General features: G+C 46.8%; 1 protein-coding gene across 1 annotated transcript; it reads right to left on the bottom strand.

Moving 5' to 3' along the window:
• Nucleotides 1-8,306: 8,306 nt before the first annotated feature.
• LOC124668247 (acyl transferase 9-like) lies at nucleotides 8,307-11,931 on the bottom strand. Its single transcript, XM_047205421.1, has 2 exons — nucleotides 11,461-11,931; nucleotides 8,307-9,439 (listed from the first exon to the last, which is right to left on the bottom strand). Exons 1-2 carry the CDS (start codon nucleotides 11,890-11,892, stop codon nucleotides 8,612-8,614), a joined length of 1,260 nt encoding a protein of 419 aa, XP_047061377.1. The 5' UTR covers nucleotides 11,893-11,931; the 3' UTR covers nucleotides 8,307-8,611.
• Nucleotides 11,932-14,809: the final 2,878 nt, after the last annotated feature.

Below are 14,809 nucleotides of genomic sequence, written 5' to 3'. Positions count from 1 at the left end.
CAACCCGTCCAAACTCACCACCGAACCAGATCAAGAATCACAAGCCACAAGGAGGAGCAGGGCAAGCCAAGCAAATCACCAGAAGCAAAACCTCTACAACACCTTAATCTAGGAGCTGGAGTGAGGTATACAATTCATCATGAGCAAACCAGATGGTTTTGCTCATAAATTGCACAGGCATGATCTCAATCACACCACAAGGGTAGAAACCCTATATGTGAGTCATCATATGGCTACTGGCCAAATTGGTGCAAATGAACAAGAGAGAAACAAATAGGAAAGCACCACGGGAACATTGGCTATGCCAAACCAGATGACATAATCAAAGAAATCCAACAAGGGATGATCCTATCTAGCTAATCAGTTTCACTCAGCACCTATAGCCACTACACCATCAGACAGATAGACCATATGTGTCTATTCTTGTTTGTCAACACCAAAGATCACTGGAAATCCAACAAAGAATTACCCAGTGATGCATTCACTAAGCCATAGCAAGCCAACCAGGGTGGGAGCTACCTAAACAGCAATGAATTGCTGTCAAGGTTACCTCAACCACTGAAACAGCCAAACCACCAAGCCAAGCACAAATATCATCACCCAGATTTGGGTTCAAAGATGAGCTAGGGTCCCCAACCACTGTTGGCATCCCTCTAGCTCCATTAAGTTCATCACAAGAATCATCACTGCAAGCAGTTCATCTCATTTATCCATCAAACAAAGTAAGGTAATACAGATAAATGAATTATACAAGTAACCAAGCCACCAGAATCATGCACATGATCCGGAGGATCCATCGCAAGCATCAGCGATGCTTGAGCAAGCATCGACAATGATCCGTGCCACACTTATACACAGAGAAAAGTAACAGCAACACACAGGCAACAGGTAACCAATACAATGATCAGCTATTGATGCTCACAAGATCATTAAAGCTTGTTAGAGCATGCTACTGCATGCTAGAACTCATTCTAAGCATTAACACATGGACAGATAATTAAATTAATCATATAACTGAACAATTGCATCACAGATAAGGGCATCAGGCAGCACAATTGTATCCAGAAGCACTCTATCAAGGGATGGAGTTGTTAATGCAACAGCTAGACTCCATCAAGCATGTCCAGGGATTAGAGCACATATAATAGCACATCTGGAGCACTGGCACTTGCCAAAGGCAAGGATCATCATAGGATGATCAAGCCAAGAGCAATCTATGGCATGTACAGGAGAGGAATTTTATACAGAGGATCAGTAGGAATCACTAGATTACACAGAGCACCACATCATACTCAGGAGCAATAATTCATAAGTCGCATCAGCAAGCAATTGAGCAAGAACAGCAGCACAGCAACCCAAGCAAGGTAGCAGCAGCAAAACAGCACGAGCAGAACAGCAGCAGCATCACGGCATGGCCGCACCTCTATGAGGCACGGCAAGCCAGAGATCGAGCTAGACGGAGAAGAGGAAGGGAAGGAGTAGAACAGGCAAAAGAGAGAGAGAGCAGGAGGTGGCGCACATACCGGGGCTAGCAGACGAGCAGAGGCGGCCATGGCGGCCACGGCGGCGCGCGCCGAGTGCTCGGTAGCACCTGGCCCGGCCAGGCCATGCGCCGACAAGCGCCGTAGCGCCCCACACCACCGTGGCGAGGCCCACGGCGGCGCCACCGCGCCTAGAGCCCAGTGAGCAGCGGGATCACCACGATCCCGTAACCCTAGCCGCCGCAAGGGTGGTCGAAGACGAGCCGGAGCGAGCACCGCTCTAGATCGACGCGGATGAAGATGACCGCCGTCGTGAGGCGCGTCGATTGCGCATCATGGCGGGGCCGGTTCGGCGGAGCTCGCCGGAATCGAGCGGCGACGGCGGTGGCGACGCGAATCGCCAGAGAGGGATTAGGGTTAGGGTTCAGTCGCACGTGAGAGTGAAAGAGAGGAGTGGAGCTAGTCGAGCCGGACCAAGCCGGTCGGTTCGACCTAACCCTCTGGGTTCCACTGACAGGTGGGCCCAGGGGCAAAAAGGACTTTTCATAATTCCATAAAAACATGAAACTTTGAAATTCAATGGAAAATTATTAAAAGCTCTTAAAAATAACTTAAAAATATGAAAAAGGATCAGCATAAAATTCTCTATCTAAATAAAATATCAAAGAGAATTTTTGAAGACAATTAAGAATAAGTCCTATTTTGAAGAATTAAATAATCATTTAAATCACATACCTAATTTTCTATAATGAAAATAAGTCCATTAATGTATTTGGACTTTAAAAGCACCTTGACAACATTTCAAGGTTGTATTTTACTTTAAATCAAGTATCCTAAAATTATTCTTAGTATCAACCTCTTACATGAAATAATAACGACATCGGAAGGGGGAACAAACCCTAAAAAATGGAATCATGCATAATTGCTTCTTTAACCATTGCCCTTATCGGACAATGATGCTATTTTTCAGAAACAGAGGACAAGGGTCAGTCCACACCTTCCAACTGCAAAACTTTGCAGTGTTCAGGCAAGTTCATCACTTGCTCATGTCATTTGAGTATTTCTAGCAAATTACTTGCAAAGTATTATGGTTATCACTATTGCATAAAAACCAAAACCACTACTTTCATAACTATGAATATGACTATGTGGTGGGCAATGGAACCATGGATCGTGTTGATATGGTGGAGGTTCCATTGCAAGGGTTAATATCCATCTAGGATTAAACAACAAATGTCGCCGATGATTCTTGTGCCGTAATACCCGTGTTAACCATAAGATTCGGAGTGGGACGGAGTAGTCAAAAGTGTTTCCACCTCTCGTTCATCAACGGATGCGCTTTACCGTAGTACACTTGTAATCCAAGGGGCAAGCTGGTGAGGTCGGGGAGTCCTAAGTCCCCACGGCATAGTCCGTAGTACACTTGTCGCCCGAAGGAGCAAGATGGTGAGGCTGGGGAGTCCTAAGTCCCCACGGTATTGCGGTCTATGATGGGTTGCAGCTACCGGCGTAGGAGTGTATGGTAGAGCCCAACACTGTTGTCGTGGTCGGGGTCCACCTTGAAATCTACAGGAATAATGGGACCGACGTGGACCCAGGGTCGGGGCATGCAACAAAGGGTGGGTGTTCGAGGTAGCGGAGGAACATAATTGGCTAGACCTTATACCGGGCCTCACACCGAAGGAAGTGTGGACGGGAAAGCTGCCCGGTTGGCACCAAGGTTAAGATCTCTTATGGGTAAAGCAACACACCTCTGCGAGTGTAAAGAAGCGTGACCTGTCACTCCTCGTTCCGGGATTGAGGAACTGCGAACGCGGCCGGAAAGGAGCTCCATGAAGTTCTAGTAAACCGGTGAAGGCCGACGGACATAGCTCTTTGAAATAAAAGCAATCTCTTGAAGAAATGTTTATCAAAACTTGCATTGGTATTAGACTTTCTGGTCTAATATCGTAGCTAGTGCATTAAACACCTCTTATCTATAATGAACTTGTTGAGTACGCTCGTACTCATACCACTCTTAAATCCCATGCTTAGATTGTCCGAATCGTCCGGAGGAGGACTACGACAACAATGAAGGAGCCGAGATCATCGGCTATGATGAACCTGACCTCTCAGGAGGTGTTGAAGGCGTAGACTATCTCATAGTCTACGGATCCGGGGAGGCTTCCGGAGGAGAACAAGCCTAGAGATATCCGATAGTGGTAGCAACCGAGCAGCTCGAACTCTTAGTATTTAGCTGCTCGATGAAATAAATGTTTAGTTTAATGAAACTCTGGTATTGTAAGTTAAGTTGGGTTCACCTCGAACCCAGGAGTATTCCTCTTAGGACCCAAGAGGAGCTCCAAGACGACATGTGTATGTTAATTGTAATAATATGTGAATGAGTTATGGACCCTACTATGTTCTGTTGTACTACTCTGAGGGATGTAATATTTGCGGAATGGTACTTCGTGAATGTTATATCAACGACTGGCATACTACAACATGCAGTGGTATGCAGGGTCACCACATACATGAAGGATAAGAACATCACAGTAAAACCGGCAGGGGGATTGGGCCGCGAAGCCGCACCTGGGAGGATGACGTTCCCCTCGTCGGTGGAGATTATGCCGAGGCTCCGTGCCCTCTTCTCCTCGCGTTTCGTGGTTGTAAAAACCGGCCAATCGCCGGGCGCGGGTCCAGCTGTGGAGCTTTCCAGCACGGGCGGCGCCGGAGCTGGGGGAGGAGCATCCGATGCGCCTCTCCTCGATGCGCTCGGTGAAGCCTTGGTGGCGGCGCCACCAGTCGTAGCGCTGGCAGCGAGAGTGAGATTCTTCTTCTTCACCATAGTGAGATATGAAGGAGGTCTAAAAAGCGGCGGTGGCGCAGCGGTTGTAAGCAAGGAGGATGAACGAGGAAGAAAGGATGCAAGGAGAAAGCGTGGAAAGGGTAAAATCTGCCCTCTGAGATTATAAACTAAAGGGAGTTTCAGATTGGGTGGCCACATGTTGTTGCCTTCAATTTATTAAAGATCTCTTTTCATCATTGTGCGCGAAAATCGAGGAGACACCTTGATAACCGCACAAGTACTGGCCATTTCCTAAATTGACCGTGCAGAAGTAGGGTGGGCCCGTCAGGTCACGTCCTATCAATCAAACAACAACAGTTGCTACATCACCAATGATGTCATTAGAAGTATCGATTCCACATGGAGCATCCGAAGGAAATTAAAACTATCGAGTGATTCGGCTTGAGTCTACACACATATGCGAGCATCCCTGCCTAGACTCGGGGGCTACTCCCATCGGGAGCGCTGAATGCGCACCCGATATAATTTGGCTCAAAGATTTTTAACAAGAAAGATTACATCATAAGTATCTGAAGAAAGGTTCAAGTGATTTGGGCTAGAATCTGCACTCGGTTGCAAGCATCCGCGCTCAGACTCGGGGGCTACTCCTCTCAGGTGCACTGAATGCACACCCGATAAAAGTTGTGAACTCGAAAGTTGCGCGGCCCAGAAACATGCCCGGGGAGTTGATTATGTGTAGGGTAATGTTGTTTTGCCATCAGCATTTAACCGGTAAAAACCGGGCACGTTACTCAATATCCCTTACGTACTAAATCTTTCTTGGAAAAAAAATGAAGACTCGATAAAAGGAGAAATATCGGATGACCCTCACAAGTTGAAGAAAACTTCGGCAAGAAGAGAAACGTTCGAGTAGTACAACTTGAGTCTATGCACGGTTGCAAGCATCCGTACCTAGACTCGAGGGATACTCCCATCGGGAGCGCTGGACGTGCACCCGATAGAAGAAGACGCTGCTGTTACAAGGAGGTCAAGACCTATCGACTAAGGCGATTATTCGACAGAAGGCATGCTTTAGTCCCTGCCCGAAGTATCTTCGGCCAAGCACTCGGGGGCTAATTATGTGGGCATTACCTTTTGGGTAACTAATATTGCACTACCTCTTGCGGCCCGACCAGGGGCCCATGAAGGCACTCGATGGCCAGGTGGGCCACTATGTCGGTGCCGAAGAAGAATTCTTGAAGAACAAGATAAGGAGACGAAGAATACAAGGAAAGTTTAGAACTAGGACTCTTTGTAACCTAGTCGTACCCGGACAGATCTCTCGAGACATGGCTCCCAATATAAGGACCAGGAGAGAGGCTGCCGAGGACACGCGCAATCTTAGCAATCATAGCCACCGCAAGTCTAGAGCTAGGTCCTTGCAGAACTTAGTTTCTCGGCGAGATCATAGCCGAAACCTTCGGCACCCCATTGTAACCCGATATTTTCATAATCAAGATCAGACAGCTAGGACGTAAGCGTTTTACCTCATCGAGGGCCCCGAACCTAGGTAAATCACTCTTCCCGCTTGTTTGATAACCGATGTCTCGTGTCAGCCTACAGGATTCCATCTACCCTAAGCCACATACTATTTTATGTTTATTGATTTGAATTCAAATTCAAATTTTTTTTTGCTTGCAGGTTTCTAATTATTTGAATCTCAATAAGATTTGATAATGATAACTACTACATCATTTTGTTGTTCAAAAAAATATTTAATGTTTGATTAAATTGGTATTTTTGTGAGGGTTATTCCAAATTTAAATAGGCATGAGTTTATGTGTTCCTTTTATTTCCCTTTTTATTTAGGAACCAAATCTGTTTAAGTGATTTTAAATTTATATCATATGCATGATGAACATGTTGTTAAGTTTTGCTAGGGTGCTGAACAATATTGATTGTTCATATGTATTTTAAATATGGAGCTTGGCTAACCCTTTTATTTGAAATCTAAGCACACTATATTTCAGATGTCATTATGCTATAGAAAAATAAAACCAAACTTATCCCATGTGGGAGACACGCAGATGTCCCAGTTTTACCACATGGTTTCATCTCAAGTAAGAGATTGAATCGAAGAAACTGCAAACATGGTTCCAGGCAGCCAGCACAATCCTGAAACAAGAGAGGCGCAACTTTATGAGCAGCAAACAATGAAATATCACCAAAAAATCACCCAAAACTTAACCTAGCCAATATAGTCATTGATGAAATATTCGAATAGCATGGAAAAATATGGAAAAAATACAAAGAAGTATGCACCTTTATCTTAAAAAGCCCTCTTGAAGCCACATGCAAAAAATCCTCCAAATTGTGCTATTATCGATGCCATTTGACTGATCGATGCAAACAAACAAAGGGCAAGAGCTAAACCATATGGGTAAAAGGAAAACTTCTTTCTATGGAAACTGCCAGGAGGAAAGTACAGATTAAATTCACAAGCATTGGATTCAAGAACTTTTGGAAACATGATACAAACCCAATGAAAAGACAATAAACTAAAATAAGCACTCATCATTTGAACAATATAACAATGAAAATTGCCCGTACCTTGCTTAACTTCATGGATATGTTGATTTCCATCAACCTAAAAAAATGTAACAAAATCAAGAATTTAGACAGAGGAACAACTCATTCTCGAAAAAAGAGAGGGAAAACTAAAAGTGTGAAAACAAGGAAACCTCGTCAGATCACACAAATAATCTTCTACTGGTTAATCCAAAGCAAATGAAATCTAAACAACGGAGTGGTGGCCTCGTCAATATGGCGGTCACCAGATTTGCCTTTGTCTATTCCTACATCTGGTGGCTCCCTGAAGTAGATCGTGACTGCTCGTCATCCGCTAGTAGCAGCTGCCGCTGCACACCATCGTCTGAGTGATGCATCCGGAATTCCGGACCACAATCGGACATCCTGCAGCACGCAGCCATGGATAATAAGATAAGGAACCTGTCCATCTTAGTCCCGCTCGTCGACGAGAGTGAGGCGAGGCCGTGCTCCTCCGTCCGGTGCGGACATGGTGGCCAAGCGAGGCGGCGGCGGAGAGGAGCAGATGAAGGGTACTGAATGGCGAGCAAGTGAGTAGCTAGGGTTCCAGTCGGGGTGCGGTTTTGTTCTATCCTTTGACAAGCGAACGGGCCGGATTGACGCGGGGTTCGTTCCGGCTCGGAGGCAACACCCAGCCGGCGCACGCCAGCTCGCTATCGTGGAGCGCTTCCGCATAGACGCACTTGCTTGTTCTCAATGTCAGTGAACATAGACTTTTGTTTGAAGGAAACACGGGAAACTTCACCACAACAGCGTGATCCCTGAATTTGATATTTCACCAAGATAGACTCAAGTGCAATTTTCATTATTTTTGTGATGGATCCAAATCTATTGGTGCCATTTTGTTCTGATTTAGTGCGTAATCCGAAAAAGAGTTTGAAAAGGTTAATCCATGACACACACTTAATCCAGAAAAATACCAGCCGCACTGATCCGTGCGGATTTAGGATAGTTACACTTTTGCAACCCAGTGCATGGATAAGAAGTTCGGTTTTGCTATGTCTCAGTCAACTGAGATTTTCTTAAGTCTAAGTCAATTACAAAAAAGTGCTTGAGTTGCACTTTTCTGTTAAAAAAGTGCAATTGCACTTTTCTGCAAGAAATGTACAACTGAACCGAGTTACACTTTTTTTTAAAACTGCAGTTGCACTTTTCTGAGTTGACTGAGACTTAAGAAAATCTCAGTCAACTTAAACATAGACACACCCTAAGAAGTTTATATTTTGCTAATTATATTGTTAATTATGTTAGCCCTCTTGACTATGAACATGTTTCATGTTTGTATGATTTGTTATGCGTTCAAGATCAAATCACTATAGAAAGAATGCTTAATTAGTAGAGTTAAAATGTTCATAGTAATCAAAATTCTATTAATATTGGCCAAGTTTGATCTCAGAATGTTGGTGATACTGTACATGCCAAGCCCCATCAGACAACGAGACAGAGAGCTCTTAAAGAAAACGGAGGTATTCATTACCAACACCCGGCTCAATGCATGAACGTTGCATGTATACAATATTTTTATTGTCTTGTATCAAATGGTGAAGTGCATTGAATCGGCTGTCTATATTCTAGTAAAACAAGTAATGTAAGTACTGAGGAAGATGTAGGAACAAATAAATACAACCGGCAGAAGCACTACAGTACATTAGAGCAGGTAGAAATACAACAACAGCGACAGTATCAATCAAACAACTGTATCAGCAGCTCTGTATCGCCATGGATGACGCGTGGCCAGCAAAAGAAGAGAGCTCGATCAGGGCAGGTCCTCCTTCATGCCGCGGGTGAACTCGTCGGAGTGGTCCTTGGTGACGCAGCTTGCGAGGATCCTGGTGCCGTCGAGCGGCAGCGGCGCCTTGAGGATGACGACGGAGGCGATGAAGTCGTTGTTGACGAGCGGGCCGGCGAACATGGGCGGTCCGAAGCCGTAGTCGACGTCAGAGAAGCCGAGCTTGCTCCAGTCGGAGACGTAGACGGACTCGTAGTTGAAGGTCATCTGGAAGGGGTCCTGCTGCGTCTCCTCCTTGGCGAACTGGAAGAACTCTACGGCCATCCGCTGCTTGGCCTCGCGGATCATGTCGATCACCTCCATCACCGACGACTCCAGCACCTGCTTGCTGGTGCCCGACATCTTCACGGGGAAGATTGAGTTGCCGTAGTACCCCGCGTCCAGCTTCAGCAGGTGGCGCACGCTGGCGAAGAAGCAAAGCTTCACCGTGGCGTCGGGCTCCAGGTTGAGCGCCCGGGTGCGGCACTGCCAGAGCTTTGCGGTGAGCACGTCGAACCCGGAGCAGAATTTGCCGCTGTGCGCCTTGTACTGCTTCTTGAGCCCGTCGATGTAGCCGGTTGGGAAGTCGAGCACGATGTAGTCGAGCGCCAGCACCGGGAGCTCCGGGAGCGGGCCTGGCTTGATGCTTGGGTTCGGGAACTTCTCCCTGTCCCACACCGGCAACACGGCCGGCTCAGGGAGGCCCCGCGCCATGTCGCCCACGGCCTTGACGAACTGCGCCGCGCCCATGCCGTCCGCCGACGCGTGGTTGAACCGCAGACCCATCACGAACCCGCCGCAGGTGAACTTGGTAATCTGAAACCATGAGAGTTTGAAGTTTTAGCACTGAATCTGTTGAGTCAAGCGTTTGCAAAGTTGAAAGTTGTAAAGGAAAAGTTCCCACGAAATGAAATATTTGGAATCTACATTTCCACTACTAGTATGGGTTTGCCTACGTCTCAGGTGACTGGGATTTTTTTAAGTCTCAGTCACCTCAGAAAAGTGCAACTGCAGTTCAAAAAAATATGCAATTGGAACGAATTGCACTTTTCTGGTAGAAATGTGCAATTGCACTTTTCAGCCAGAAATGTATAACTTATGTACATTTTTTTGGGTGACTGAGACTTAAGAAATTCTCATAGCAAAACCGTACTAGTATAGTAGTATTTCATTTCATCCCCATTCCATAACTAATTGGTTCTGTTAGGTTGTCCTAATCTCCTGTAAACGCTCCCATAGTTCCCACAGGCTGTCCCCATCGAAAACATGAATTGATAATCATGGGGGAATTGGCACTTTCTGCTCAATCATACTACCGCATGGTCGACAGGGATGCACACACAAAACACCAAAGAAGAACGAGTGAGAATGCATTCTGATCATGATAAAGTACCACTCCAGCAAGCCTCCCTCCCACTAGCTACTCTAAATTTCCAAACGTACTTGAAAAGGACCTATGAGCATCATCCTCTTCAACGACCTCAGAGACCAGTGACCAGCTATTGGTGGGCAAAAGCAGAAAAGGAGGCTACGAAAACCTTAGCTTAGCTTAAAAGCAAGGCATACATTCAGACAGACATACAACACCTATCTGCCTGGCAAGGACAACACGTACAGGCACAATGCGTAATAATCTGGTACGCGAGATGGTACTACATCTCTGTCAACGCATAAGCTGCAAGACTGAAACTGGTCCTGATCGGCCATGTCTCTATTGCCTACATCCTACAGTGAACTAATGGCAGGCGAGAACGCCATCACGGAGGCAACGGATCCAGATTCAGTGCGCCTATCAAGGAGTGGTCAAAGTTAGGTAGCTCCGGCCTCGTTTCATGGCGATCACTTTCAGCCGGGGAACGATGGGAATCCGGCCTTCTGCGTTCAGCCAGCGCGGGTGCACATCTACCTAACTATCCCTGGCCACCGGACAAGGCGGGAGCAAGCCTGAGGCCGAAGCAAAGTCGTACTTGGTGGCACGCACCGTCGCAGGCGGCGGGCAGGCAGAGCAAGCAAAGCAATGGTGGCATTTGGCTGGTCGCAATAAAGTGGTGCCGCCACGGACGAGCCTCCCCACCCTTGTCCATGTCCGGCCGCCGCCACCTCGCCTGAAACGCCAAGGAAACGCCGCGGTTTCACAGACGTCTGCACGAGTCTGTCTCGCCGGCCGGTGCTCGCCGCATTCGGCACCGTGCCAAGGCGATCCCTATCGGCTCTAGCTACGCACCAGCGGCGCGCCGCCTGCGTCACCGCCGGCGACGGGACCACTCTACCCAACCAGATAGCGTGACATCAAAGGCGCCGGCTGAGCTAAGCATGTCTGGACTGGAAAGCATGCCGTTGCTAAAATCGGGTGAACTAGCGAGAGTTCGACGGAAATGCTGGCAACGTCCGGCCAGCAGCTCTGTTGATTACTCCATGAAATGTCATAATCCCCTTACGCGGGCCGACGATGATGACGGGGTGACGCTGCGTGGGGCCCGCGTGCCAGCCTCCTCGACCGACACTTCCAACCACTACGAACAAGTCTACTCAATTCTACTCTCTCTCTCTGACGCGACAAGAGGGTGACCAAGCGAGCGAAATGAGAAGCTTCCCACTAGCTACCACGACGACGCCATCCATCTCCTGTCAAGCTAGCTAGCTTTTGACTTCTCGCCTCTGCAAGCTCGATCCTCAGATCTACCTCGGACGCGCAGAGATCTAGCTCTACTGACGCAACCGGATTAACCAGATTCGGAACTCATTGGAAGCTTTGACTAATTATTAAGCTTATGGATCACGACGGCGTGTCTGGGAATTGGTTTGGAATGAACAACTATGCATTTAGTATAAGGTACCTGCATCATCATGATGGTGTTGTGCGGCTCGACGCCCCAGCGGTCCTCGGCGGGGTAGGGGACGAGGTCCTCCTTGGGGAGCAGCAGGGGGCGCTCCAGGAACTTGACGTCCTCCAGGCTGCACTCCGCCTCCGCCTCCGCGAAGTACACCCCGTCCGCCGTGCACCGGATGGCCGGGCACCCCTTCTCCGGCTGCTCCACGATGCGCCCGGAGAGCGGGTAGAAGTACGCCAGCGCCTTGCCCAGCGCCTCGCGGATCACGCCGGGCGCCGCGTCCGCGCCGGAGCGGAAGATGTGCATCGACTCCACCAGGCCGCGGTGGGTCGGGTACCGGTCCACCCACGCCAGCGGCAGGGTGTGGTCGGGGGTCTCCCCGACCGGCTTCACCGGGCCCTCCGAGATCCGGGTCACCTTGAAGCTCGGCGTTGCCATGGCCGCGATGCTCTGTCTCTGTTTTTTCGTCGGTGTGCTTGTGTGTCTGGGACGAAGGCTCTCAAGCTCGAGCTGGTTCTTAGTTATAAATAGAGTTAGAGAGTGAGTTGGTGGCTGGTGCGTGGGACCACGATGGGAGAGAGCGTTGAACTTTTCCGTGGTCGTTCGGTGGCAGGCTTTTAACGGCCCAGATTGCCTGTCGGATGGGGTGTTTGACGTACAGGTTTAGCTAGCCGTTCAAACGCACGTTCTGGCCGTACCTACTTCATAGCATTTCATTGAGGAAAAATTCATACTACTCCATACTCCTTTTTTTTCGATCTGAACATGTGTCCTCTAGTATCTCAATGTCTGATTAATGGGGAAAATATTAAATATGGCGTGCATCCTATCATTGTCCTTTGATCAATTCTCTTTCAAGAAAACATGACCGTATTTATCCGGTCAATTTGTAGCTAGGATATTCCTATTGTATAAAAGAAAAGTATATACGCGATTCATGTTTCTTTTCTGCTAATCCTGACTAAAGAAGGCAAAAAATGCAAGTCATTTGTTATAAATGAGTCTTCTAGAATCTAGTGTTTCACCTAAGGAGAATTTATGTTCGGGCGTTGGCCTTTAGCCACGACACACAAATAATAGGAGGTGTTCAATTGGAGGAGAAGGAAGAAAAAAGAAGGACAATAATGAAGATGAAGGCGAATGAGGGGACGGTGGACGGCCATCTGCGGTGGTGGGAGGGCAATAGAAGGTGGGCCACATGAGCATGGTCGCGACGGGAAGATGAAACCACTAGGTACAAAGTTCTTCCCGATAACGCTTGACACATGACATCTGCATCCTAACATATATTGTCCGTTGATCAATTGAATTACACAAAGTAATTTAATAAGAGCGCATTTATCCGATCAATTTTGCAGCTGAGCTTCTTTTCCTTAAAGAAAGAACTAGATAATGTTTACATGCTCATCTTAGTGATAGCTCTAACCAAAAAAAGGCAAATAATTCAATGCCTAGCCACTCTGCTAGCTGCCCGATTGGTTGTTAACCTTACATTTCCCAAAATGTAAGCTACGTACATAGTGCTTCTCCACAAAGTGACGTTCCAGTCAGAGACACGATTACCAGCTGCTTAATTATATATATGATCCAACGGCAGCTGCAAAGCGTATTTCATCTTTTTATTTGAAAATGGTTCATAGCAAGTGGGATGTGCACGATGACAGGGAGAATGCCAACTTGGCAATTTGTTTAAGTTCGTGATGTCTCATGGGCCATTGGGCTTTGCCCCGACCTTTGTTAGTTTTTTTTTCATTTAGGCTAACCTTTCAATGTAATAGTTTGTGTCAGTTTTGTACTATAGTTGCATGTTGCTACGAACCAACAAAATTACTAGTCACCTGATACACGTGTTATCATGACATGTCGCCCGCTCCTAAACTTAAACACGCCTTAACTCCAAACAAGACCTTCTGGATCGCTTTGTGAAGGACAGAGAAAAATACATATCTTCTTCATAATGTTCAAGTTCCATTAATACAAGGAAAATTTTCACCTCGCACCTCCCTCCGAAATCTCCTACTAATTAAGTTCAAATGTTTGTTAAATTTTGAATAATTTGCGAACTAGATAAAATGTCCACTATATATAGTATGATTAAGGGGAAGAAAAAAATGGCATGTGGTATGCATGCCTGCTTGCTTGTGTGTGTGTACCGAGGTAATGCTCATCAGCTCATGGGGTCGTTTGGAGTTTGGACCATGTCCATGTGTAGCTGGTGTACTTTGGCATGTTAATTCCCACATTAAGAGCATCTTCACTCATCCCTCCAAAGGGCTAAAAAGCCAAAATGGAGGCACCGGAGAGAGAAAACACGCCCAGCCATGTCCCCTATAAACATTTTTTGCATCGGCGTAAAATTTTGTTTATCCAGCAACCACGCCAACCCTATCCCATAGGGAGGCAACCGGGGGCGCCGGCTAACACCGACCCAACGAAAGCAGGCCACGTGTCCTACGATACCATAAGTGGGGGTTGTGACAGAGTCCATACTCCCCCTATAATCAAAAAAATCATTGGCATCCCATATACGAGCAAACACCGGATCTCGTATGGAGGTTTCAAGTGGAGATGCTCTGGCTAGTAATTAATAACATGGTGCATCTAGGCATCTTCCGCATTTTGGACGATAATTTAAAATTTTAACAATTTTTTGCATTAATTTAATACAAATGTATAAATGGTTGAACAATTTCTACAGTTAAGTAGCATACACATATTAGACATGCAACAGAGAAGTAACTAAAAGCCTAGCACATCTATGTCAATTGGATGTGCAGCAATCATCAATGAAAATAGCAGTCGGGAACATAACACATACGAGTTGGTCGATCAACCATGGATGAAATAACAAGAGGCTCACTGCCCTTGAACTTGGAGAGAGACAAGTTCCAGAGGCCTGATCTCCCAAATGGTCATGCACTAGGACTTGAAGTAACCGAGGGTTGTGGTGCGTGAGGAGGCATATGCGATCCAGGTTCTCGTGACCGCTAGTGTTCACATCTACACTGCCTATATATTTATGTGCAAGTCGAGGTGGGCAACGAAGGACGAGTGGGAGAGCCACTCCTCTTCCACACTAAATGGATGGTATAACTGTATAAGGCCATCTTATATAAGGAAATCCAAGTCTTACGCAACTAGTAATGTGAGACAGAAACAATTATTCCCACCTCTTGTCTTGCTAAATTTAAAGAAATTTACTTCCAATGGGCCCTAAAACCCGTTAGGAGATTCCAGCATGGAGCAATGGTTGCACACGGCGGTCATTGTGGCCGAGCTTTGATCCATACTATTTCCATTTCTATGAATAAGATGTACACATGTTTTAAAACAAACTTTGACCGAAATTTTTAAG

The sequence above is a fragment of the Lolium rigidum genome, chromosome 6 (assembly GCF_022539505.1).
Source record: "Lolium rigidum isolate FL_2022 chromosome 6, APGP_CSIRO_Lrig_0.1, whole genome shotgun sequence".
NCBI lineage: Eukaryota > Viridiplantae > Streptophyta > Magnoliopsida > Poales > Poaceae > Lolium > Lolium rigidum.
This window is presented reverse-complemented; position numbering and strand designations above follow the sequence as displayed.

What these genes read in the sequence shown, in the direction of transcription:
- LOC124668247 (XM_047205421.1), bottom strand. Translation starts at nt 11,892, where the DNA reads ATGGCAACGCCGAGCTTCAAGGTGACCCGGATCTCGGAGGGCCCGGTG. An exon ending in ACACCATCATGATGATGCAG is followed by an intron (nt 9,440 to 11,460) that starts GTACCTTATACT and finishes TCATGGTTTCAG; the next exon opens with ATTACCAAGTTCACCTGCGG.